Raw genomic sequence first — 27,207 nt, 5'->3', positions numbered from 1 at the left:
GCCTCGCCCCGATTCAATAACCAGACCAAACAGAAGTAACATACTAACTTTTTTAATACAGTCTGATCAGATCAAATCACATCACTCGGAAAAACTGGGTTTATTTCAATGCAACACACGAGTGGTACACAGCGCCCCTCAGCTCCAGCTTCTCCCATCCTCGGGGGACCCAGATCGAAACCAAACTTCTACCACCCCAACCAGACTGGCATTTTTTTAATTTTGCATAAAACTATTTCTTCCATAGACTTAAAACCATCAACTAGCCAAGTTATTATTTATGATACGCCTAAAAAAATTTTAATCCTAACCCTAATGTGACTGCTGCTTAAAAAGAGCTCCGTATGTCCCTTGGACTGGCTTTCAGTAGCAATTCACTACAACAGGTCCTAAAAATAACATAATGATCATAAGTAGAGAATTAAAACCCGACAGCAAGTTGGGCAGCCGGAGAACCAGCGTGGGATGGTGGGCGTCCACGACAGCCGAAGCCTCCCAGCATGGGATGACGGCAGCCAGAGCCTCCCAGCGTGGGATGGTGGGCGTCCACGGCAGCCGGAGCCTCCCAGCGTGGGATGGTGGGCATCCTCGGCAGCCGCAGTCGCTCAGCGTGGGACGGTGGGCATCCCCAGCAGCTGGAGCCTCCCAGTGTGGGAGGGTGGGCGTCCTTGGCAGCCAGAGCCTCCCAGCATGGAACGGTGGGCGTCCCTGGCAGCCACAGCTGCCCAGCATGGGACAGTGGGTGTCCCCGGCAGCTGGAGCTTCCCAGCATGGGACGGTGGGCGTCCTCGGCAGCTGGAGCTGCCCAGCATGGGACGGTGGGCGTCCCCGGCAGCTGGAGCCTCCCAGCGTGGGACGGTGGGTGTCCTTGGCAGCCACAGTTGCCCGGCTTTGGTGGGCCCCCACCCCAGCTTCTCAGAGTCTCTGAGGAGGGTCACGGCACCATGGTCTGCTGGATGCTACAGGCTTCTGGAGTCTCCAAACAGCTGGGAATTGATCAGTGTTTGCAGGTGGGTGGGAAACTTACTGCGGTTTCTCAGGTGGAAGGAGAGAGGTTGGGGAGGGAAAGACAGAGGGAAGACAGGGAGAGGGCCCCAGGCTTCCACGGGGCTGGGTCCCTCAGGAAGTCTCCAGCAGGGGGGAAGTCGGTCCAGGCGTAGCCTCGGAGACTTCTGTAGTGTTTGGCTGTCGCCGCCCCATGTCCTAACCCTGGTTCTTGGCCGCACACTTCCCCGTACGGCTTCGGTCTGAGACGCTACCTCTAAAGAGCATTTAGGAATGGGGTGGTGGGGAAAGAGGTGGGGAGGTCTGGGGATTAAAAATGAAGAAAAATCTCTCAGCTACAGAACCCAATGACATCACTTCCTTCCTCATCCACAGCCTTTCGATGCTGCTTTAGTGGGACAAGCCTGCCTCACTTTCCCTCCGGCCCCATGGGCGGTTGGTCCACCTCTGGATCTACAAGCGACGAAGCGAACGCGGACTGCACGATCTGAAAACCGAAGGACTCCAGCAGGGACATGTTCTGTTGGGGAGAGAAGGGGGAGCCCAGGGTGGGGCCCAGGTCCCCCAGGGGCCCCCCGAGGGCCCGGACATGCACCTTCTGTATATGTTTGTTCAGGTAGGACTTGGATCGGAAGAAGCTCCCACACTCGGGGCAGGGATATTTCTTCTCCCCGTCGGGCTCCACTTTGCTTTTGGGGAGGGCCATGTCACAAGAGAAGGAACCGTTGGCGCTCTGTTTCTCGGGGGTCTTGAGGTCGCTGGCATCCGAGAGGTCACCGTAGGAGTCAGAGCTCTCAATCGGGTCCTGATGTGAGCATTTCTGGCCTTCTATAAACAGAACAAGACAAAACACACAGATGAGGCCAGGCTTGGAAAGGGCCCCTTCCTGGAGGGGAGGGGGGCTCAGACTAGCAAGCATGGGCTGGGAGCTGGGGGCTGGGGAGGGGGGCTGGCCAGTAGACAGTCAAGTCAGATGTGGCCCCAGAAGGGCCCCGAGGAGGCCTAACCGCTCAGTCCGTGGGCCAGGCACCTGTGAGGGAAGGGATCAAGAGACCCCCCAGAGATGCCGCCTTCCTCGCTAGGGCCTTCTCTGCCCACCACCCTCCACTTCATCCCCACCTCGACCTGAGGATGGGATGGAGAGCAGAGGAGACCAATCTACAATCCCTCAACACCTGCCAACAGCCAGGTCTGGGCTAGGCCTCGAGCATGGCCTGCCCACCTCACAGCTCAAGGACACATTGACCAAGAAACACCATTCATGTAGACTCCCAGAGGCTCTTAGTGCCTCCGGACCAGCACAACTTCCTAATGGGATGGGAACATCCTATGTGACCTGCCAAGCTCGGCTTGCCCACACCTTGGTCTCGAGCTGGCTCCAAGGATTCAGGAAGAGGAAGCAGTAAGCAGTTACCCAGAGCCCTGGGTCCAGCTCCAAGATGGACCTTGGCGATCAACCTGGCCAAGCCTCTCACTCATTTTACAGGAGAGGCACCAGAGGCCCAGAGAACTGGAGTAACTTGCCCAAGGTCACCGAGGTGGTGAGAAGCAGAAACAAGACTCGCACCCAGGCCCTCTGGCTCCACATCCTGTGCTCTCCACACGTCTGACTCCAGCTCCTCTTGTTCCAAATAAGAGACGCCTACCTGCCTGCACAATCTGGGCACATCCTACCTGCCTGCAGTCCCCCAGGGAAACCAGACCAAGTCCTCCTCTCATCGCCACTGGCCACAAGCACCTCGCTCGTCCCCACGTCCTTCCAGACTCTTCCTAAAGATGAAGCCCAGCAGCCTCTCCCTGACTAGCCCTGAGGTCGCGAGGGGGTGGCAGAAGGCAGATCCACAGTCTCCAGCCCAAGGGCTCTTGCCATGGACCTCTTGAGCCCCTGATGGGAGCATGGAGCATGCCATCGACTGGGGCAGGGAAGAGGGACTGGCTGGCTGAGCCCCTGGGCTCACCTCCAAGTCCACAACAGATTGCATCTCTCCAAGTCAAGCCCAATAACCAAGCAATGGGGGCAGTTCCCCTTCTCCCTGGGTGACCCCAGGCTCTCCAGGAGGCCCTAGGGAAGGAGGAGGCTTCAGCAGCCCACATTTCTGACCTCACAGGAGCCCACCTCACGGCCACAGGCGGGTTGGAAGCATTTGGCCTCAATGCTCACCCTGGACACATACTCTGATTTATCATGCAGAAGGGGCAGGGCGCAGGGCCATGGGGCAGGCGAGGGCTGGGAGGTGGTGGGGCCTGGCTGGGGGACCCAAGTAGCCTCACTCACAACCCTCAGAGGGACAAGCACCAGGGCCCAGCCTGAGACTGCCTGATGCCCGCCCTCAATGGCCTTGTGTCGGGGGCCGCTCCGCCCCTCCTCCCCATGCCCAGCCCAGCGCCCAGCGCACGATCTGCGCAGACAAGCAGCGTGCAGAGCAGGGAGTCGCTTGCCTTTGGTGCCATAGGTCCTGACGCAGTGGAACGCTGCTCCCCCATTCGGGATGGGCTCCTGGTGCCTGGAGACCTGGGGAAGGGGAACACCGTGGTGGGTTTTAACATGGACCTTTAAGTAGGAGGCAGAGGAGAAACCTAAACAAGACAAAAGGAGATGAGATCCTGCCGCCAGCACCGAGAGACCTCTGTTTCCCTGAATGCTCCTGGCCGCCAGGGCTCACATTAGCAGGGGCCCGGGCTACTCAGAGGGGCTCCAGCTCCATCTAGGTGAGCTAGGCTGGGGCAGTGGTGTCTGTCCAGAGAGGCCCCAAGCCCGGGGAAACTACTGCAAGTTTCTGGGCAAGATGGGTAAACTCCTGGAAGGCAAAGCGGAGACTCTCCGGTCTGAGCAAAGGGCTGTTGGAAGAAACCAGATGCCAAAACATCTCCATCCTTATTCTGTCCCTCAAATAAATAGCCAGCCTCCTTGGTCGTATTGTGGGTTGGTTCAGACTGTCAAAAATCAGAAGTCACTAAGCCAAGAGATTTTACTTGTGGAATGAGGACAAAAGAATCAGATTCCACCAAGTTGGAGATGACCTCGTTCTCTTTAAACAGGGCAAAAATCTCCATGGGGAGATGGAAAGGGTTGAACTTCCGTGAGCATCAGGCCAGAACCAAACAGGGCAGGGGTGACAACGGAGAAAGCAAAAACATCCTCTTTGGTGTCCAGGGAAACCAAAGGAGATCCGACCTTAAGGGCAAAGCTCTCCTGGGCTCCTTTCCTCGGACACAGGAGATTTTGTTTCTTTGGGGTAAGGTTGTTTTGGGGTTTTTTTGCACCCTCAGGAAATAAATATGAACTAATTGCTGATAATGTTCTGCACTGCCAAAGAACTTTTAAAATTGGGAAGTTACATCGAAGGGATGCAGTTATCTCTTTGTTTCTACGCCTTTTTATCCTGTAGATTTCCAACACCAGAGTTAAAAATGTTTTCAGAATCGAGAGGGCTTCAGGTCTACTCCGACTCTCTAGAACATGTGAAATGAAGAGGGTCTCTCTTCAGACACTTGCTTGAAACCAAAGCCAAACTGAGGAGTATGATTTCTGGGATTTCTCAGACTCACACTGCTCTCTCCAGTTTGTCAGGAGCATCTGATAAGAAGAGTCCAACGATACCAGCTGGAATAGCAGCTAAGGAGAACAGTCCTGGCTTTAGTCTGCGTTTCTCCAAATTGGAATGTTATGAACGTCTAGCCATTTTAGAAGATTTAAAAAAAATTTTAGTGACTTTTAATCTATGTCCCTTTACCCTAGTAATAATGATTCGGCTTGTATCCATTTAGAACTTTCATGATTTTTTTTAAAAAGATATGACCACAGTAAAACCACCAAGCCCACTTGTATATAACCAAAGGGTTCTGACAGAAGGCCAAATACAGCCTTAGAAAAGTCAATTATCCGATCTTTTTAAAGTTCTGTTAATTATCTGCTCTTAATTTTGACTGTCATGTCCTGATGAACCCCACTGGCACAGCTGGGTTGAAGTCCCAACACAAACACTTCCAGGCTGTGGGACCAGGTGAGTGGACACAGGTGAGGGCTTGTGTGAGGACAGCTTGTGGTCCGCCCAGAGGCGCTACGGGAACATGAGGAGGGGACGCCAGCACTTCTGCCTTCCTCACTCTGAAGGGTACAGATTGGTGTGTACAGATCTAGTTCTTCTGCTGCCTGGTCCCTGCCAATGTCTCTGCGTGCGAGCTTGTGTACACGGGCTGCGCTGATGGAGAACCATGGAAACTCTCTGACAGCAGGGCATCTCTGAGTAAGATGTTCAGTAAATGCACAGAAATGAAATGGAAGGGAGCAGGAAAAGAGAGCTGAGGTCGTTGTGTCTGCAACACCTCCTCCACTTCAGAAAGGTTCAACAGGTACCCCCAGATGAGGAGGAAGAGGATGATCATGAGAAAGGAAGGTAAGAGGCAAGGCAGGTGAAAAGTCTCTGCTGCTGCTGCACGTACTTGTAGCCCCAACAGGGCACACAGGGTACTTGTTGGTGGATGGAGAGATGAATAAATGGACAGATGGGTGGGTGGGGTTCTGGAAACCTCCTCTGAGGGCTGGACTAAATTTTATCAAACAAGGACCAGAAACCAGTGTAAGATGGTTTGGCTCTCAAAAGACAAACTGAGTAAGGTTTGGATGAAATCACTCACTGCTTTGGGAGTTGGGTCATAAATGGATCCATAAATCAGCCTGGAAGCAACGGTCAGAATGTAAGCTCTCTGAGCACAACTGGACTTCTGTTTTGTCTTTGTACCTCTGATCTCTAGTTCCTTGCATGAAGGCACTAGATGTTACTGTTACCGGACTGTTACTGGACTGGAAGTAAGTCTATGGTACGGCTCTGTAGGCACCAGACCTTCAGGCAGCACATCTGGTGCCCAAGCAGGGAGGCAGGTGGGAGCGTGATGGAGCAGCCTATGAGCTGAACTGCACAGATCATCCCCTTCCTTCCCTGAAAGGGGCTGCATCCACTAGGTTTCTGTCCCTTCTTATGTTTGTGACTGGCCCCTGAGGAAGGGGTTGTACCCAGCTAGATAAAAATGAGGTTGCTGAGAGATCTGGGAAACCGTGGCTCCTTCCCTCCACAAAAAACAGTCATGGGAGCCCACTGAAGCCACATCACAGGGGCTCGGTTTTCTTTCCTTTTTCAGTCTTTGAGTTCTTCTGAATATTAGGAAGACCCCAGCACAAGCTAAAGCAACTTCCAGGAGAACAGGGCACTAGGTTGGCCTCAATTACAACTACAAGGAACGTAGAGAGATGGGGACAAAGGCAAAAGGGGCCCCACCTGGAGCTTTGGGGCAGAAAGCCTCATGGGAGTCGAGTACCATGGATCAGAATCCTGGCAGTGAGGGGGCACATGAAATGGAGAAGACAACATCCACGCACTCACTCGGCGCTAAACAAGGATCCAACCCCACCCTCCACCGAGAGACGACCAATGCATTTCAACACTCCTGAGTCCCTGGAATGGGATTCCTCAGAGGGACAGGTGCCCCCTCTGATGATGGGAGCGGTCAAGTGAGGACTTGAGTGGCTTCTCTGGCTAGCTGCAGTCCCAGGGAGAAGAAATCTTCCTTTGTCTGGTCCTGCTGCTGGGCTAGGGTGGACACATGCACACGCACACTCACACGCACACGCACACACACACTCACACACAAACACCCCTTCGTTAAAACTAAACAGGTAATGAATAGCTCCAGCTGTAAAACTCCACTCATTTCGTCCAATGCTGAATTATAAATGGATTAGACTCAGCCCTCCCAGCTTCCTTTGTGGAGAGCTCCCCACCCTTACAAGCAGGGCACTCCATCATGGCACTCCAGCCCCTGCCCCGCCCCTTCTCCACCATTCTCAACAATCTGCCTTGAACTAAAACTAGGCCTTTTGTGTTGTCAGGTTTCGAACTAAACATTTGCTTTCCAAAAAAAAAAAAAATAGTACGCGCACACACACTTTCAGGTTTAATGTGCCCCATCCACAAGGTCTCCATCATTTAAAAAAGTCTAGACAGTCAATAAAACGAAAAATCAAGTCCTGGTTTGTAGCATTTGCTGATTTCTGAGGTACAAAGACTCACACTGAAAATTTAACAATTGCCGGCCCACTTCTACCCTAATCCCTTCTTGTGCCTGGCCCCCAAAGGCTTAAACGGATGTTGGGGATTTTCCAGGATTCATCAGAAAGGGCCTAGAGGTCATCTGGTCCAAGCTCCCCCCACAATGTCAGCAGCGTCTCCTCCTGGAGCCAGGTGGACGGACATCTGGCCCCCAGGAGAAAACATCTTCCAAGACGATGTCCATGCTTACGATCTCACCCGGTCTGATAAGCAGAGCTGGGAGACATGACCCTACATACACAAACCCCCAGAACAAACATGTGGAAATCATCTCTACAACACCCGATGGTAGAGAGAGAACCAGCCCTGGACGTGAAGCCAACCCAAAGCCACCACTGGCCACTCTGGGTGTCACAGTGCCTGGCATGCAGCAAGTGCTTAATAAATGCATTTCTCAAATGTCCAGAATATCTTCTTAAGCAAGGTTCTATGCCAACTTTCTCTAGAAGGTAAGGAAATAAGAGTATGTCTTAAGCTCCCCCCGTCTCCCTGTACATAGACGACGGCTTAAAAATGTCTCTGTGTCCAGAGATGATGCCTCACCTGCTACTCTCTGCTCAACGTCCTCCGTCTGTACAAGGAACCAGCCCAGAACTGGGGTTCTAGGCAAAGTACTCAGCAAACCTCAAACTTTAAACACTAAAGCAAATGCTTTATTGTCTTTTTCTCCTCTAATTAAATGGATCATATCCAGTCCCTCTGACTTCCCAGGGTGGGTCAGCCTAAAGTCGACTTTCCTTCTGGTGCCCTGGAGAAAGGGGACCACTGGCCTCAGGGCTGAGGCCCAAGGATGCGCCATCTTCAGCCTGAATCCAAACATGGCCCTTCTGAGAAAAGTGTCTTCAACCTCATTGTTTCTGAATCATTTGTCCCAATGACTAAATCTGTATTCCAGCAGCTACATCACCCTCTTTACCAGCTCTAGGGAAGCAAACCATAGAAATCTTGTAAAATGACAACTATTTCCATTAGCTGCCTCTTCACTTGGGCTCTGTTTCCAATCTGTTTGGCTTTTTCCATGTCCTATTATAGTCTGTGGTCTCCATTCTCTGGTCTTCACTTCATTATCCAGGGATGAGTCTGTTAATGAGGGTCCATGAGGTCGGTCCCCTTGTCCTGGAGACAATAGCTGGGATTCTCCAATTCACCTGGGAAGACCAGCATTGTCTCTCACTGACTTCCACCAAGTTTACCAGATGCTGGGAACCATGACAAGGGAAGACTGCTGTGGAAACACTGGCCAACAGTGGGCTTGTCTGGGTTTGAAGGGATGCTCACGTACCATCTGAAAGCTGTGTCTGACTGCAGGGAAGTCCCAGTGGTTCACTGTCTCACCCCCCTCACGGGGCACTTCACACCAGCTACATATGGCCTCCATGTATGGCCCAGCTGGCCAGCCTATAAGCACCTCTTCCACCTCACGGAAGCACCCAATAACTTGAGGGTCTCCTGACTTTCTGGAAATGATGGATTTGCAATCAGGTTCTCCTGTTAGGGACATCTAAGGAAAAGCATTGGCCCCTAGAGGCCACTGTGACCTCAGTCTGTGTGAGCCATCAGGTGACATGCTAGCCTTCCAGCCCTGATGCTGAGGGCTGTTAGTAAAACATCACTTCACATTTGTGAAGCATCTGGAAACTTTTATGCCAAAAATCACAAAGGATGACTTATCTAAGGGACTTCCAGAAGTCACACCTTCTCCCATAGTAATAATAAGAATACCTTATTGGTAGAGCCCTGAGTATGCAGAGTCTGCTCTCCAATCTGTATAATTCTCTGATCCTCACAACAACCCTGTGAGGTAGGCTAGGCAGGTATTATTACCCCCATTTTATAGATGAGGAAACTGAGATTCAGAAGTGACTTGTCTATACCATGTTAAGTAAGTTACAGAGCAAACATGAGAACCCAGATGTTCTGACTCCATAGCCCAGTATTCTTCCCACCGGACCTGCCAAGCCCTCCATTCTGAAATCCTGTGGGAGCCTTTGGACATGTCCCCTTTGGTGAAAATATCCCTAGCTCAGCTCCGCCCCAGCTTCAGGGGCTCCCAACAGACCCCTCAACACCACCATAAATAACTGGCCTTTTGGCATCCTTCAGCACAACTGGTCCCCACACGACCACTTTGGATTCTTTCAGGGTTCCGAGGTATCTAACATGCATATCCCTCCTCTCCCAACCTAGTAACCAAGAGAGACTGCTGGGAGACAAAACCTCCCAGCCCAATCCCCCCAACCCCCACAGTGTTCTTGCCCACTCTGAGCACGCGTCTATCAGAATTCTGTCAGGTAAATGGTCATCCAAAGAGATGGAAATGAAATCGACTCAAATGGGGTATTTTGCACAACTAAGAAATCACCGTAACTGGGATACAGCTCTCATCAAAAAATTCAGTGGGTTCTTCTCCATCTACTTATGCCCCAAAGTGTTTGCCATCCCAAACGCCCCCGAGATCTCTAGCTAGCAGGCCCTTTGGTGCCAGCAAATTGGCTAGAAGAAGGTCAGGGTCTACCATTACTGGGCAACCGTGGGATCTCAGAGCATACACTGCCTCTCGGCGAGCTGCTATTTCCATGGTACCTACAAAATGCACATGTCCTGCCACCTAGAGCACACAAATGGACTGGCATCTTTACAGCTTTGATTTCATCTGTTCAGTTCCCCAACACACCCTAAAGACATAAGGAACCAACTCTGGGGAGAGACGCAGCTCCCTTCCCCCCAACCCCAAGAAAGCAAGCAGTTAGCAGGAAGCAGAAGCCAGGCCATGCCTTCAGGGATTGGAGATGCTTACTGTCCAAAACAGCATCTGGGAAAGCCAGGGATGTGATGAGATGTTGGCGACATGAACCCTATTTCAAACACCCATGCTCACCACCACCCGCTAGGATGCCACACAACAGGAAGATTACCTCGATTACAGATACTGCAGAAATTGCTTGGTCCTTCGCTGTGTTTCTTCAGGTGATCCGCCATGTACGCAGCCCGCAAGTACTTCCCACACACCTGGCAGGGTACCTTGTCTTCATGGCAGGCCAGGTGGGAGCGCAGGCGGTCACGGGTGGCAAAAGAAGCATTACAGGTCTGTGGGGAGAAAAGAGAGTAAGGGTGAGTGCCCACCTCTGTTCGCCAAGGGGCAGGATTCCTGGATCCCTGGTGCCCACTCCCAGACTTTAGGGAGTGTTTCCATATAGTTTGGTTGGGACCCAGATGAGACTGACTGTCCCAAAAGTCAGACAACTCTTCCAAAGATACTCAATAATACCTCACTTGTCTTGCAGAGACAATGTCTTTCTTCCATCAGTAAGAGGCAGTATAGAAGAGTGGACAGAATCATCCCCACAGCCAGGAATCAACCAATCGATCACTCAAATCAAGGCACATTCATTAATCACCGTCTATGGGCCAGGCACCAAGAATGAAACAATCCCTACTGACAACGAGCCCTACTCTAAATGGAAGGCTCCCGATCCAAGTCCCTCCAGAGACCCACAAAGCCGGAGAGACCCAGAGAAGCAGCGTCCACGCGGTGCCCCAAGGCAAGCAGCTTTCTTAAGACTTTAAATGGTAATGCTAATCATCAATTAATCAAAAAATATTTATCAAGCACCTACTAGGAAAAAGGCACCTGGCTAAGTAAGGGGGATACAAAGAGGCAAAGAAATAGCTCCCTGCCCTTAAGGAATTCACATGCTTTTTCTTTCTATGCTTTTCTGTGTTTTTATTTTTTTAACAGAATTTTATTTTTTCCAATTACATGTAAAGAAAAATTTTAATATTCATTTAAAAATTTTGAGTTCCAAATTTTCTCCCTTCCTCCCTCACTTACACCCTTAAGAGGTTAAGCAATTTGACAGGGTACATACATGTGCAATCCTGTAAAACATATTTCCACAGAAGTCATGGTGTGAAAAAAGAAAAAGACCAAAAGGCAAAAAAACCACCAGAAATAAAGTGGAAATCGTCTGCTCTGATCCGCAGCCAGACTCCAGCAATTCTTTCTCAGGGGGTGAACAGCATTTTTCCTCATGGGTCTTTCCAGATGCCTAGCATCATTCTATTGCAGAGAACAACCAATCAGGGGCAGGGAACCTACAGCCTCAAGGCCACATGTGGCCCTCTAGATCCTCAAGTGTGGCCCTTTGACTGAACCCAAACTTCCCAGAACAAATTCCAGTAATAAAAGGATTTGTTTGGTAAAACTTGGACTCAGTCAAAGGGCCACACCCCAGGACCTAGAAGGCCCCCGTCCTGAACTAAGTCATCCACTGTGGATCATCAAGTCACACTGCTGTTACTGTACAAAGTTCTCCTAGTTCAATGGGGCCAAGTGAGAAGGGAAAGCACTGGGGAAGGCTTCCCGTGGGAGGTGGGATTTTATCTGGGGGGAGGTCAGTTGTCAGAGTGGAGCAGGGAGCGCATCCCAGGCTAGGGGCAGCCACACTGCTCCATCACTCAGTCTACACTGGGCAGAGGATGGCGAGGGGCCTCAGGGCCAGCTCGGCCCACCTTTCTGAACCCCCCTAGGATCGAGCATGGGCACTGAGGCAGTCCATTCTGTTTTGGGATAGCAGGAGTCGCTGCTCCCAGACTCGGGTTTCCTCATCCACCTCCCAGGCCACCTGGAAAAATTCAGAGCAATCCCAGGGTAAGCGCTTGTTTAAAATGATACCCAAGAGCTAGTCAGTCATTACTGTTGTAATGACTCCCTCAGGAGAGGGAGCACAGCAGACCTGGGTTCAAGTCCTATCCCTGACACATCCTGGCAGTGTGACCCTGGGCAAGTCACTTAACCTCTGAGGGCCATCTGCATGAGCAGAGGGAATTTCCTCTACCTGCATACCCTCAGTCGCAGGTCCAGTGCTTGTCCCCATCTAATGGTTGTCAAGGTCTTCCTAATCCTGAGGCAAAATATGAACCAGAAGTGGCTGAAAGAAGTTCCGACCTCCTCTAAAGAGTACATATATGTGGCTTTTGAATCAGTCACCTAGCCTCGATGAAGCTCCTACGTGCTCAGCACCACACTAAGCACTTTACAAGGTATTACCATGAGAGGAAGGAGCTTTTATTATTCCCATCTTACGGAGAGAGAAAGCGAGGCAGGCACAGGTAAAGTGACTTTCCCAAGGTCACCCAGCTAGGAAGTGTCTAAGGCTGGATCTGAACTCAGGTCTTCCTGAATCCAGGTCCAGCACTCTAATCCCCAAGCAACCTAGCTGCCTTTCACGATTGCATTAAGAAGCTCAGCTGTGTCGAGTCTAGGCGAACTGGAGAGGAAGTGGTTTCTTAGCCTAGTGTAGACCTATACTCGCAGGCCCTCCCTCTCAGCTCGCTTCATATTACAAGGGCTTCAGAAGTGAGCTTGGCAATACTGCCACAAGGGAACTTGCTCCTAGGAAGCAGGGGAGAGGAGATAATGGCAGCTAGACCCCCAAACCCACGACATGACTGGAGAGTGCCCCGTTACATGGGAAGGACATCTGAACCTTAGCTGGTGAACATCTCCCTTCCCAAGGTCATCTGCCAAACAGTCACTCACTCATTCAACAAGCAATTATTAAGCACTGGTGTATGCAAGGTACTGTGATAGTACCTGAGACACAGAGAAAGATTAGGGCTCAGGCCTGCTCTAAAAATCTAATGGGGAAGAAATGTAGGAAAACAGATAACCGTGATACCAGGGAGAGGGAAAGAAACGTACATGGTAGGGATGGGGCTCAACATTCAGACAGCACCTACATGAGGCACCAGGTACTGTGCAAAGCCCTTTACAAATATCTCATAAGTAACTCACAACAACTCTGCAAGGCAGGTACTGTTATTATCCCTGTTTAAGGACACTGAGGCAGGCACAGATTAAAGTGACTTGCCCAGGGTCACCCTGCTAATTAAGTGTCTAAGGCCAGACTTGAACTTGAGTCTTCCTGACTCTAGATGGAGCACTCTATGTACCATGATGCTCCCTGGCTGCCACTGAGTGATGGGGATGGGACTGAATCCAAGGGGAAGAGATCTGAGTACAATGTCCCAAGAAATCTAAGGAGGGAATCGGGGGAGATGCTGGACCTGGAAGGAGGAGAGACAGCATCAATGGGATGAGGGGAGGAAGGAGGGATGGCATGAACAAAGGTTTGTGGAAGAAGAAAGCAGAGCTTAGCGGGAATCACAGATACCAAAGTACACAATGGAAAAACTGCTAGATTTGGAGTCACATGGCCTGATTTCAAATCACCCACGGACCCCTTGGATAAGTCCAGTAAAGAAATTTCCCTGGGTCTCAGTTAGGCCTCTCTAACATGAGGGGACTGGGCTGGATGGCTCTAAAGCTATGATCTTCTGAAACAGGAGAATATGAAATAAGACTGAAAGAAGGGCAAGGTAGAGCCCAATTAACCAAATGAGAGACAGAGGATCACAGGAAATAAAATGGACAATTTTGATGACATGAAATTTAAAAGGTTTTACACAAACAAAACCAATGCAGCCAAAATGAAAAGGAAAAGAGGTAAGTAGGAAAAATATTTGCAGCACATATCTCTGATAAAGGCCTCATTTCTCAAATATAGGGAACTGAGTTAAATTGGTAAAAATAAGAGCCATTCCCCAAACGATCAAAGGATATGGACAGTTTCTAGAAAAAAGAAATCAAAGCTATCAAAGTCACATGAAAAAATGTTCTAAGTCACCATCAAATAGAAAAATGCAAATTAAAACAACTCTGAGGTAGCACCTCATAAGTATCATACTGGCTAACACGACAAAAAAGAAAAATGACAGATGTTGGAGAGGATGTGGGAAAACTGGCACACTAATGCCCTCTTGGTGGAGCTATGAATTTGTTCAATCATTCTGCAGAACAATTTGGAACTATGACCAAAAGGTTCTCAAACTGCACCCAGCAATACCACTGGCTAGGTCTGTGTCCCAAAGAGAGCAAAGAAAAGGGAAAAGGACCCATATGTACAAAAATGTTTCTAGCAGCTTTTTCTGTGGTAGCTAAGAATTGGAAATTAAGGGGAGGCTCATCCACTGAGGAATGGCTGATTGTGATGGAGTACTCTTGTGCTGTAAGAAATGACAAGCAGGACAATTTCAGAAAAACCTGGGAAGTCTTACATGAACTGACGTAGAGTGAAGTGAGCAGGACCGGGAGAGCAGCGGACACGGTAACAGCAGCACCGTATGACTTAGCTACTCTGGACAAGACAACAATCTAGGACAATTCCAAAGGACGCGAAATGAAAAATGCCCTGCACTTGTGAAGAGAACTGACGACCACTGAATGCAGACTGAAGCAGACTTTTTTCACTTCCTTTATTTTTCCTGCCTTTTTTATGGGCAATGTGGCTAATGATTATCACACTTCCTTCTCAATATGTGGGAGAAAGAGGAGGGAGGGAGAGAAGTTGGAACTCAGGTTTTTTTTAATGAATGTGAAAAATAAATGAATGGATAAATAAATGGACAAATCAATAAAAAGCGCAAGATCAAGGGGGCTCTGAATGCCAGTCAGGAGGGTATAGCCCCCAAACGGCAAGTTAAGGAGTTCTATCCACAGCGGTGGCCTCTGTCATGTTCTGGGGTGAGAAGGGGTGCTGACCTAAATCTCTCATTTGATCAAAACAGAAGGTGTAATCAATACCCAAATAAGTCACCATCTTTTACACAGGTATGAGGTCCCAAACATGCACAACCATGATGCTCTAGGGTTCTCCTAACCCCTCATGAGGCACTCAGGGCAAGTGTTACCCTAACTTTACAAATGAGGGAACTGAGCCTCAGCCATGTGCCTAAGATCACCTGGCTACTCAGAGCCAAACCCAGATCTTAGGTCTCCAGACTCCTACTTCAGTCCAAAGGCCAACCATCCTTACAAGGTGGCCCCTTCCATCCCCTCAGAGGGGCTGGACAAGCATCGGTCACAAGCACCCTCGCCTCATCCTAAAAATCACACAACATTCAAGCCAGAAGGGTCCTGAGGACAACTGAGTCCACTCCCCGCACTGTGGAGAGGAGGAAATCTAGGCCTAAAGACAGGAAACAGCCCAAAGTTACAGAGACAGCTGCCATGGAAAGCTGCCTCTAAGAAAGGTATTTCCCCCACCCCCACCTCAACACACCCCATCTTACTAAATACTAACCAAAGACAGTGTCCAGGGAATGAAAAATTACTATTATTTTTGGTGCCAATATCCCTAGGACAGCTGCAGTAGCCTTCCAGAAGCCCAGAAACAGAAAGGGAGCCAGGCAGTGCAACCAAATGAGAGGTACTCCCAAAGGGCCCTAGAGAAACTCAGGGTCCAGAGTTGAAAGAGGTCTTAGGGGCTACTGAATCCAATCCCTCCAGTGGACGGATGAGGAAACTGAGGCCCAGAGCGGGAAAGGGACTTGCCCAATGTCACCCAGCTAGGAAATGTCCAAGGCAGGGTTCAGACCCATTCACTAATCAATGCCAGGAAAATGACTAGATCAGGGTCACCCAGGGAGTAAGTGCCTTTGGCCTAAAAGCCACTTAGGTCACACTCCAAGATGCATCTAAAAAACATGTGAAGAGCCCAGAGTGAAGGCAAGCTAGACTATTCAGGCCTGTTAGTCAGCCTAACCATTGCACCCACAGAAGCTCTGGAGGGCAGTCACCCCAGGGGTTTCTGGGCCTGACCACAGAGTCGGAGAGGCAGGAGATACCGAATTGGGCTCCCTGCCCTCCCTACACGGGTCACTGTTCAGCCTTGGCCTCAGCTTTGGTTCAATGAGACCTGGAGCTAAAGGCACAGTGAAAGGTGATCATCTTCCAAAGGCCACATGCTCATTAGGATCTTCTTGAATTATTTAAAGATGGTGGTCAGCTCTCAATAAGGTGGATTAACAACACAGCCAGAGTTTTAATCCCCAACTGGCCTGGCTTCTCTCCCTCATGACTAATCCCTTCTGGGCCACACCTTTTCTCCCTATCTATTCATCAGTCACCAGAGAAAGCAAACTAAATTCTCTTAAGCAAAACATAATTTGGAAATCCAATCTGTCAAGGAGTGCCAGACTCTGAGGGTATCACAGGATCTCCAAACTGAAAGGACTTCAAGAGGTCATCTTGCCTCAGTTGGACTACCTTGGAGGACAGGGAGCTCATCACCTCCTGAGACAGACAGCCTTTCCTCACATTCAGCCTAAATCCCCTCTTTCTCACTTAACCACACTGCTCCTGGTTTGGTCCTCAGGGGCCACATATTACCCAGACAGCCCTCTAAGACACCTGAAGACAGCTCCCACCTCTTCCCAAGTCTTGGCTTCTCCATGATGGAGGGTCTGCCTGGAGACCACGGCATGTCAGCCTCCCAATTGGACTGTAACACCAAGATGGTCCCCAGCTGCCACCCCTAAGTCCCCCTTCCACATCGGCACAGGTTAGGTAGCATTTCACCGAAAAATCAATTATGGGTCATTGGCCCTCAGAGATCACAGGGTCAGAGTCCTAGCCCTGGAAGGGAACTCAGAGGAGGAAACTGAGGCAAATAAAATATTCAGGGGTCTCCCTCCAAGTATCCAGATGCATGGCCAACAGTGATGTCTTAAAGAGAAAACTGTTGGCAGCCTCATCCAAGAGAAAAGAAGGATGGAAGGGAGAGAGGGAGAAGGGGAGGGACAGGGACAGAGAGTACCACTGCAAAGAAGCAAGGACTGCCCAGTCCTGGGAAGCCAGGCCCTAGGGAGGCCAGGAGAAAAGGCCCCCAACCCAGACAGACTCTCAGGACTCCAAAGACAGGAAGGAAACAAAGCAGTCTTTTTAGAGGTGAAGAGACGACCCCAAGAATATCGGCTGTGCTCAAGTTTGAGGCTTGAGTCTTAGGATTCCTAACCCGTGGTTAGCAGGAGCAGAGGGCAAACCCACCTGGGGTGACATATAAGGGAAGGACTGCTTCCCTTCTTGGCTCTTCTGCATAGGATTGGTGCTCACCTTCGCTGCCCGTAGCTCCCTCCCCACGTGACCTGCCCAGAGCCTGAGGGGAGAACCTGGCAGGGGCTGGATCACTGTGGGGCCAAGGCAACCCAACACAGCAGTACAGCTCTGTGGCCAACTCCATACACCCCAGGCACCTGGGGTGAGAAAGAAGCAGGGGGAAGTGGAGGCAGGGGGAAGGGTGACAGGGGGAAGGGGGGCAGGGTGTATCCAGGAGCACAGGAGGGGCAGGACCCACCCCCATCCCAGAATCCAGAAGCACGGCACATGAGAGCTGGCAGGGACCACCTTGTCCAAGCCACGAGCCCTTCAACGTAACCATCACTAGCATTTCTAGAGTACTCTATAGTGTGTACGGCACTGTTCAAATGTGATCTCAGCAGATCTTCCCAGCAACCCTAGAGAGTGGGTGCTATCACTAGCTCATCTTACAGATGAGGGTACAAGGAGGATGAGAAAGGGGCCGTGACCTACCCAGAGCCACACATCAAGGAAGTAGTCGTCCAGCCTCTGCACAGGAAAGCCTACCACATTCCCCCCAGGGTCAGCCTTGAGTATCAGGAGGTTTGTCCTGGTCTTGGGGTCCCCCAAAGCCCGCCAACACTCTCTAAGCCTAGGTGAATGTGCCCAGGTCTTCCCCAAATCTGGGTGGTCCCTGAGAGTCCAAGATGGTAGCAGAGTCTGCGGGGGACAGAGCTGGTACAAGCAGGACCCTCCTCCCCCTTCTACCCTGGGCCGGTCCACCCTGCCGCAATAAGGGGGAGTGAAGGGAATGGATGTGCCCACCTGGAAGAGTATTCTCCCCAGTAATCCGGGGGGGTTAGGGCCTGAAGGGCCCTTGGAAACCATCTGGGCCAACTCCTTGATTTTGCAGAGAAGGAAACTGACCCCCAGGGAGGGAAGATGATCCCATCTAGCCTCCCAGGCAGTAAGAGACAGAGGAAGGGCTCCTCTTCCTACTCGACCAAGCCAATGCAGGCAAGGGCAGGACTGTGCCCTTCCATCCCAGGCCTTGAAGGTCTAGACATGCCCATGTGGAGAGGCAGGGCAAACGTTCAGTTGAACCATCATCAGATGAGATAGGTCAGAGCTAGATCCAAGGCTTAGCCTCCTTGATTCAGTTTCATACCCCTGCGTCAATGTGCTCTTAGATAAAGCCCTATTGGGCTCATGGACATAAAGAAATGCACTGTGGGCATCAGAGGCGTGGCACGGCCCCAGCCCAGCCAGAGGCTAAAGGGAGGAGGGGCAGGACTCTGGCTCTACAGGTCAGCTCCTGGCACAGCCACTGAGCAGCCACAGGAGCCACCGACTGTCTGTCTCCCCTTCATCTTTGTCTCCTCTGTCCCATCCCTTCTCTTTCTGTCCCCCTCTGTCTCTTCTGTTTCCCTCATCTCTCTCCCCCATCTGTCTCCTCTGTCTCTGGGCCTTAGGTCCCTTACTCGGCAAACTTCAGATCTAGCACTCTACAGACACTATCTCACAGCAATCTCATGAGGTGAGGGAGGGGCTTGAGGTCTTCTTATACTCATTTTACAGATGAAGACCCTGAGGCTGCCTGGTCATGGGACTTGCCCAAGGTAGCAGAACAGAGGTAGCATTTGAACTTGGGTCTTCTTGATCCAAGTGGAACAATCTTTCCACTGGATCCATGACAGGGATGTTTTGAGGGGTCTCCTCAAGCCCATGGTCTTAGGACTATCAGAAGACAGAGTTGTGGGAAGGTCACTAGCCCAGTCTGGCCTCCTGGGTCCTGGAGATTCAGCTTTCAATCTCAAGATTCTGGGTCTCTGGGGAAGATACTGAAGCCATGGTGATGTCTGCTTGTCGACAAGGCCATGCCAAACAAAACACAGAATGATTCCATCTACACTATAGCCCACACTGTCGGTCTGTGGCTTCAGTCAAACCCTAGGCCTGATAGGGCCCTGGCAAACCGGGAGTCTAAACCATCCGAAGAGGGAGAGGGTGAGAGAAATAGGCATTTGGAAGACACCTGAATGTGTGTGTGTGTGTGTGTGTGTGTGTGTGTGTATGTTTGTGTGTGTGTGTGTGTACATGAGCGCTCTGGATTAAAGGGGGCGGAGAGACCAAGGCCCATCGATGTGCTCACCAAGACCACAGACAAAACACACAAAGGCTTCAATGTTAGAATGAAAACTTTATCAGGGTGGATTCCTTCTCATGGAACCCACCAGGAGGAGCAGGAAGAGTACGGAATCCTAGGTTTTTGGGCTGCTTTACCAGCTTCCCAAAGCCAAGCTGGCCACAATCTGAAGACTGTTACACTACTTCCTGCCCGAATAAACCTCAAGAACCCAAGGGTCTAACTCTAAGCCAGAGATGAAAGGGGGACAGCGCTTGAGGGGAGGGAGGCCATAGGGCCACTTTACTGGGGGAAAGTCAGGCACTGCCAGGAGGTGGTGGAGCTCCTAGAGACCTCAAGGGTGGCAGCAGGCAGTTGCTACCCTAAAGGAGGGCAGACACATGGAGGAGAGGGCTAGCTGGTTCGGGGAGACACAGACAGACATCCTGGGTGGCTGCCTCCCAGAGTTGGTCCTGTGGGAATGAGGAACTCCAGAGCAACTAGCGCTGCCCAGGGAGTTGAGACACAGGGCCTGATGCTGAGAGGACCAGTAGTCCCCAAAAAACTGACCAAGAGTCCCAAGGAAGGAGAGGCAGTACCAATGGCCCGACCTAAAGTACAAGTCCTCACCTTGGGCCCAGAACAGTGGGAAGGAGGAATCTCTTCGAGGGGGCCTAGTGGAAAGCTTCCCCACAAACCAAGAAGGCCCGAGATGGGGAAGAACCCACCCCACCCAGGAAGAGAAGGATGAAATGAGGCAGCTCTAGGCTGGGGCAGAGTGAGCTCTCCTAGAGGGAGCCAGGCAGACGCTAGGCGCTGGGCTGACTTTCCCAGGGGCTCCCTCTACCCACCCCAGGAAAATGCCCCAAAGGAGGGGCAGGTTAGCCTACTGGCCACTGGGCAAATGCCCGATTCCCTTCTGGGGCGGTCCAGCCCTGCCTCAAGTAGCCAGGTGGGGCAGAGCAGAAGAGATGGCTGCCGGAGTGTGTTGGACCCAAGTTATCAAGGGCCTGGAAGGATTTTTTTAAAGAAAGGGAAAAGGCGGCATCAGGAACAGGGTGGGCCGACCTCCACAAAGCAGGCTGGGCAAAGTCCCATGAGGCCAGGTCGCTAGGCAGAGTTTCCAGGGGCGGCAGGCCGCTGCTGCTCCCTCCCCACACCTGGAAAAGGGCAGAAAGCGCAGGTTACCTCCTGGCCACCAGGCGCAGTGCCCCATTGCCCTCTAAATGCATCCTACTTGGGCCAGGAGCCCTGAGCCCCCTTTGGGAGGTGCAGCTACAGGGCACTAAGGAGCCAAGGGCTGTTCTGGGGCAATAGTCTGAGCAGGGGAGGGAGGCAGCGGGATCCATAAGTTACACATTGGGTGGTCACCGTCTCCTGTCTTTGCATCTCATCACCCTCAGAGGAGACCACGTGGCTACTCCACTGCACAGAGATAAGAGACTACACTCACAAATGGAGCCTCATAGGGAAACACACTCCTTCCAAAGAACACTCCACCAGAACAAAAGCCTTGGGCTGGGAGGGAAGCCCAGTCCTGCTCCTCACTCCCCACAGGTCACCTCAAGATTGGTCGCCTTGTTTGTCACCTAACTGCAATGAAGCTTTCTCCCATCTCCAGATCAGAGACCCTATGAGCCTGAAGGGAAGGGGCTGGATCTAACGGCCCCTAAAGTCTCTCTGGTGGCTCAATCTCCGAGATTTAACTGAACAACACAGATTTTACCAAGTCCTCAGGCTACCCAAGTAGGCATGAAGAGGACTGGGACCCCCACTAGGGGGCACTAGACCTGAAGAAAGCCTGGATTCTTTCTAACTTTCTGAAGACGCCCAAGGCGATGAAAGAAGAGCCTTCTCCTGGGATCCTGGGAGAGCCACTGCCAGGGGGAAGGAGGAAATGAGCCCACAGGAGAAAGGGGAGAAGTCAGTTCTCAGGGAGCTGCTCCCAATGAAAGCGTTTAGACTGGCTAGGAAGTCTCCAGTCAGCTCCCAGCCTGCTCTGCTCCAAGGAGGCCCAGGACTTGGGGTCAGAGCCTCTCTGCAGACGCTCTCCCAACCAGATGACCACAGCCAGTCACCCACCATCTCTGCGTTTCTTCAACTGCAAAAGAGCGACCTCCCTGCCAAGGCTGTGGAAAGGAAGAGGGTCCTATCATCCTGAAGTGCTTTGGAGAAGAGACCAAGGGCTAGGGAAACCCCTTATTCTTCTTCTCTTGAGAAAGGCAAGCAGAGATTCCCAGAGCTCTAAGAAGGATGGATGGGAGGGGCTCTCTGCCATGACACAGTCAACTCTCAGTCACATACCAGAGGCTCTCAAGGGGGGGGCATCCAGACTCTGATCTTCCTCTTCCTCCATTCTACTGCCGAGATTCATTCAGTGGAAACCGGGCAGGGGAAATGAGCCCGTGAGGGTGGGGGAAGAGGTCAAGACAATTTGGCAACACAGAGCTGAGGGACTCGGGGTGACCTCCAGGGACCCATTTTTTCAAGCTATCCCTCACAATACAGATGACTGAGAGTTGGCTGTGAGCTGGGAGCAGTGAGCACCCCCCCAGCAGGCAGGGCCCTCGCACAGGGGAGCAGTTTACCAGGAGAGAGACCAGCAACACTAGGAAAGGGGGACCAAGCAGCAGAGAGAAAAGCTGGGATGGGCCCCAGCACCAAGCAGCTGGGGCAGGGCTGGGGAAGGCGGAGCCCCAAAGGTCACGGCAGCGAGAGAGGTCACACGAGAGAGGGGAGAGGAGAGGGCGTGCAAAGCATCTGCCAGCTGGATGGATGGCTGCGCCCTCCAGCCCCCCACCCAATGCACACACACATAACGGCTAGCTCCTGGCTTGCAGCCCAGCTTCTGCACAGCCAGACACCCTAGACAATGTGACACCGGCCTCAGCCCCTTCTCCCGCTCCAGTCCCAGCCCTACAAGCCTCTCCAGCAGCAGCCCCTACCTGACACTTGTGAGGCCTTTCGGATGTGTGCACCTGCTTGATGTGTCCATTCAGGTGATCCGGCCTGAAAAGAAAGGGAAAAACATAGACCTTCAAAGGGCATCCTTGGGAAGGAGGGCAGAGGGGGCTGGGGGTCCACCACCCCACTTCCCAGTGCCCCTAGAGGGTAGCCCAGCCAGGCCCTGGAGCCTGGCCACAAGCTGATCTTCTGCCTCCTTCTGCCCCTGGCCAGAAGCCCCCCACCCATCCACTGGGGCTGGCCAGAAAAGACATCTTCACAAGGAGGTACAACTGACTTGCTCTCATTTTTCCTGGTGGGGGAAAATATTTTCACTGTCCCAGAGCAAAGGAGCTCAGTAACTCAGGCCTCCCCTCCCCCTGCTCTTCCAGTCTGCAGCCAATCCCTGAGTGTGGGCTGGAACCCGCTCCCTGGAGAATGGCCGATGGTACAGCTGAGTTGTTAAACCTGACGTCTGGGGAGGCAGGTGGGCAGAGGCCTCACAACTGGTAGGACTGGTTCCAGGGTGGCGGGTGCAGCAGCATGCTTCCTGCTACCCCTATACAGGCCCCTCTCTGAGGCCCCCCAGCCCCTAGCGACTCTGTCTCCAGGAACACAACCCCCTCCCCACCTTCAAAGCGGCTTAAATGTTGGCTAAACATTCTGCACGGAGCAGAAAACGCCAGCAGACAGGCTTCACCCAGGCACTGGGGCCCTCATCCCCACTGCTAAAAAGCCATGCGTTGGGTGTGTGGGCCCAAGAGGCCTCGTCTGTGGGGCGGGCCCTGGGAGCATGGGGAGGCCGCCGCTGGCCGGCAGGCCTTAGGGACCTGGGCTGAGGGTTAAGACTGAAGAATGAGCTCAGCTTTGGGGGGGTCTCAGCTTCCTAATCCCAGCAGAGGAGGGTATCAGAGCAGCTCTGTGTGTGTGTTTGTATGCGGGAGTCTCGAGGCGGCTGGAGTGTGCATATGTGTGTGAGAGGTGGGTGTATGTGTATGGGCTCTGTGGATGTGTGCATATATGTATGTACATGTGGTGCATATATGTGAAAATGTGTGTATGTATGTGTTGTGTATGTGTTGATGGTGTAGAAATATTGTAACGTGTGTATCTGCGCATGTGACATCTGTATGTATGTGGAGATGGAAATATATGTGTGTCTGTGTGTTCGGTATAGATATGCGTGTATATGTATAGGAGAATGTATAAGTGGGGGGGGTATTTTCGTGTGTGCTGAGGGGTGTGCGTATGTACATATGTGTGGTGTGTATATGTGTAGTGTGTACAGTGACTATGTATACATGTTTGTGTATGTGTATATGTGTGCAAATATTGTACTGTGTCTATCCGTATTTGTGATGTGTAGATACGTGTGTATATTTTTGCTGTGAATGTGTGTGCCTGTGCATGGGAAGTGGATACATGTGTGGAGTATGTACACATGGAGGGATATACATATACATGTACACATGGCATATAGAGAAAGCATGTATATTGTATGTGTGGTGTGTGTGACATGTGTCTATACGTGTTTGTTTTGTATGTGTTTGTGTGTGTGAATGTTGTACTGTATGTGTGTATGATGTGTATGCATATATGTGCATGTTCAGTGTGGATGTGGGTGCATGTGTATGGGGGAGCATGTGCGGGGCATATGGCTACGTATGTGTGTACGAGGTGTGGGGGGCTGTACGTATACATGTGTGTAAGGGTGTGTAAGGTGGGGGTGGATACGTGGGGGTACAAGCATGTACCTGTGGTGTGTGTATGTGTGTGGGCAGTATGTACATGTCCAAGTGTTCCGCTGTGCATCAGTGTATGAGATGTGTGTGCACAGTGTGGGGGGCTGTATGTGTACGTGTGTGAGGTGGGGGTGGGTACATAGGGGCACAAGCATGTACCTGTGGCGTGTGTGCACAGTGTGGGGGGCTGTATGTGTACATGTGCGTGAGGTAGGGGTGGGTACGTGGGGGCACAAGCATGTACCTGTGGCGTGTGTGCACAGTGTGGGGGGCTGTATGTACACGTGTGAGGTGGGGGTGGGTACGTGGGGGCACAAGCATGTACCTGTGGCGTGTGTGCACAGTGTGGGGGGCTGTATGTACACATGTGTGAGGTGGGGGTGGGTACGTGGGGGCACAAGCATGTACCTGTGGCGTGTGTGCACAGGGTGGAGGGCTGTATGTACACATGTGTGAGGTGGGGGTGGGTACGTGGGGGCACAAGCATGTACCTGTGGTGGGTGTGCATGGTGGGGGGCTGTACGTACACATGTGTGAGGTGGGGGTGGGTGGGGGCACAAGCATGTACCTGTGGTGGGTGTATCTATGTGGCACTTACTCGCAGTACGTGCATGTGCAGGGGTTCCGGTGTGCATCAGTGTATGAGCCGTGCCTGCACGGTGTGGCACCCAGCAGAGCGCAGGCTGGAGGCCCCTCCCAGCTCCCTGCCCCCTGCCCCCTGCCCCCTCGCAGGCTGGCCCCTGCAGCCCCCCCCCATGGCTGCGCAGGGCCGGCCAGCCGTCCAAGCGAGCCAGCCCCTCCCCCCTGGAAGGCCCCAAGCTCGGGCTGGAGACACAAAGGACTTCCAGAGCGGCTTCCAGGGGCCTGGCCTTGCTCCGGGCCCACGGACGGACGCGGGGCTGGCCGGGCCGCGGGGCACCCGGGCGGGCAGAGCGGGCAGGGCGCGGCGCTTACCTGGAGAAGCCTTTGCCGCAGCTCTGGCAGATGTAGGGCTTGCCCACCGAGCCGTCGTGGGAGCGCACGTGGTAGGACATCCGGTCCTTGCGCTTGAAGCGCAGGCCGCACACCGGGCAGGAGTAGGGCTTCTCCCCGGAGTGGGAGAGCTTGTGCCGGTTCAGGTGGTACACGTCGCGGAAGATCTTGCCGCAGATCTCGCAGGCCACCTGCTTGCGGGTGCGGCTCCTCTTGCGCGGCCCGTCGGGGTCCTCGGGCAGCGGCAGCCCGTTCTCGCCCACCCGCGGCGGGGGCATGTCTATGTAGCCCAGCTGCAGGCTGGTCACGCCGTGCTGCGCCTCGTGCTGCCGCAGGCGCCCGGCGTCGGTGAACACCTTGCCGCAGAGGCCGCACGGCAGGATGCCGGCGTCGCGCAGGCCCCCGGGGGCGCCGAACATCATCGAGTCCAGCAGGTTGGCCTTGCGCGGGCGGCCCCGGCCCCGCTTGCCGCTCAGGGCCGGCGCGCCGCCACCCACGTTCTGGAACGGCGAGGCCAGCAGCGGCGGCGACAGCGGCCCGCCCACCATGGGCAGGCGGTCCACGCCCGGGAGCACGGGCAGCGCGGCCTGGCCCGCCACGGCGGCGCCCGCGGCCCGCGCCTCGTCCTCGGGCGGCAGGCTGCCCGCGATGCCGTTGCCGCCGGGCCCCAGGCCGGCCCCGTTGGTCATGTCCAGCGGGAAGCCCAGGTCGCCGGCGCCCGGGGGCCGGAAGAGCATGATGTCGGCGCGGGCGGGCGGCACCAGGATCTGCACGTTGGACTGCTTGATGACCTCCTGGCAGATCTCGATGACGGAGCGCATGAGCAGGAACTTGGCGGCCGTCATGAGCTCGGGGAAGCTCTCGAGGCGCACCACGATGCGCGACGTGTAGGCGAAGTCCAGGATGTCCCCGAAGACCTTGGAGCTGATGGTGTGCATCTCCAGCTCGCGGCTGGGCCCCGCCGCCCCCGCCGGCGCCCCCGCCACGTCCTGCGGCCCGGCCTCGGGGCCCCCGGGCGCGCCGCCGTCGGCCGGCTGCGCGCTGAAGACCGACTCGAAGTACTCGCTGCAGGCCGCCAGCACGGCGCGGTGAGCCGGGAAGCTCTCGTCGCCCACGCGCAGCAGCACGTCGCAGAAGCGGCCGCCGTTCTTGCGCTGCTGGTTCAGGTTGTGCAGCATGTCGGTGCTGTGGCGGCTCACCTGGTAGGTGTAGCAGCCGGCCGCCGGGCCCGGGGCGCCGGCCCCCACGGCCCCCGCGGCCCCGGCCCCGCAGGCCGCCGCCGCCGCGTCGCTGACCCGCTCCATGGCTGCAGGTGGGCACGGCGCGGGCGCGGGCGCGGGCGGGCAGGTAGGGGCACGGCTGGCTGGCGGAGCGGGCGCGCCGCCGCGGCGGCGGCGGCACGTGCGGACGGCGGGCGGGCGGGCGCGTCTACAGCTGGCGGGCCGCCTCCGCCACCCACATGCCCGCCCGGCTGCCCGGCTGGCTGACTGGCTGCGCCTCTGGGCTGGCGAGCTGGGCTCCCGCAGGACCTGGCGCCCGAGCCCTCCCTCTGTGCGCGCTCGCCCAGCGGGCCTCGGCGCCGCCCCCTCCGGCCGCCAGGGGGCGCTGGCGCGCGGCCTCCCGCCACGAGCGCGCGTGCTCCTTCTCCCGGCGCGGGGGCGCGCGCCGCCTGGACTGGCGCTGGGGCCGCGCCGCCGCTGCTGCTGCTGCTCCTGCTGCTGCTGCTCCTCCTGCTGCTGCTGCTGCCGCCTCGGCGGCCGCCGCCGAGCGCGATGGGCCGGGCGTGCAGGGGAGGGGGCGGAGGAGGCGGGAACAAAGGCGGCGGCTTCGGCGGCGGGAGCGGGGCTGGAGGAGCCCGAGCCCGGCCGGGCGCGAGGGCGCGGAGGCAGGCCGGCGGGGCCCGTGCGGGGCTGCACGCGGGTCGGCGGCCCGGGGGCGGGCGGGCGCGCGGGGCGCGGAGGCGCGAGGGCGCTGCGGCCTAGCCTGGCCCGGCCCGCCTGGGCTCGGTGCCGCTCCGGCTCCCGCTCCCGCTCGGGCTCCGGCTCCCGTGCGTTCGGAGCCGCCGCGGCGGAGGAAAGATGGCAGCGGCTGCACTTCCTTTTGCACTTTCACCCCTGGGGGGGAGGAGAAGGAGGGGGCGATACCAACAGCACCCCCCCCGCCCGCCGGCCTGGCCCCCCCAGCCCCGCGCCCAGCCGCCCCCCGCGCCCCGGCCGCGCCGCCGCCGCCCGCCGCCCGCAGCCCGCACGTGGCCGCCGCCGCGCCCGCCGCCGGGCCCGCAAAGTTTGCACTTTCTTTGTGCGGCCCCGGCCCCCCGCCCCCGCTGCCGCCGCCGCCGCCGAGGATGCGCGGCCCCCCCTCCCCTCCCCCCGGGCCGCCCCCCCCGCCGCCGCT

At 54.3% G+C, this 27,207-nt stretch overlaps 1 protein-coding gene across 2 annotated transcripts; it reads right to left on the bottom strand.

Moving 5' to 3' along the window:
• Positions 1-36: 36 nt before the first annotated feature.
• Positions 37-26,117, bottom strand: PATZ1 (POZ/BTB and AT hook containing zinc finger 1). Of its 2 annotated transcripts, XR_011965238.1 has the most exons (6): positions 24,796-26,117; positions 22,102-22,165; positions 10,028-10,199; positions 3,445-3,582; positions 563-1,833; positions 37-522 (listed from the first exon to the last, which is right to left on the bottom strand). XR_011965238.1 is itself a non-coding variant. In XM_072599888.1 (5 exons), exons 1-5 carry the CDS (start codon positions 26,115-26,117, stop codon positions 1,415-1,417), a joined length of 2,115 nt encoding a protein of 704 aa, XP_072455989.1. In that variant the 3' UTR covers positions 37-1,414. The 2 variants fall into 2 exon arrangements, 1 of the variants encoding a protein (XP_072455989.1); XM_072599888.1 differs by having other exon boundaries at positions 37-1,833.
• Between the last annotated feature and the right edge of the window lie 1,090 nt (positions 26,118-27,207).

Source organism: Notamacropus eugenii, chromosome 4, assembly GCF_028372415.1.
Source record: "Notamacropus eugenii isolate mMacEug1 chromosome 4, mMacEug1.pri_v2, whole genome shotgun sequence".
Classification (NCBI taxonomy): domain Eukaryota; kingdom Metazoa; phylum Chordata; class Mammalia; order Diprotodontia; family Macropodidae; genus Notamacropus; species Notamacropus eugenii.
The sequence above is the reverse complement of the archived record's forward strand: the minus strand, read 5'-3'. Positions and strand labels throughout refer to the sequence as shown.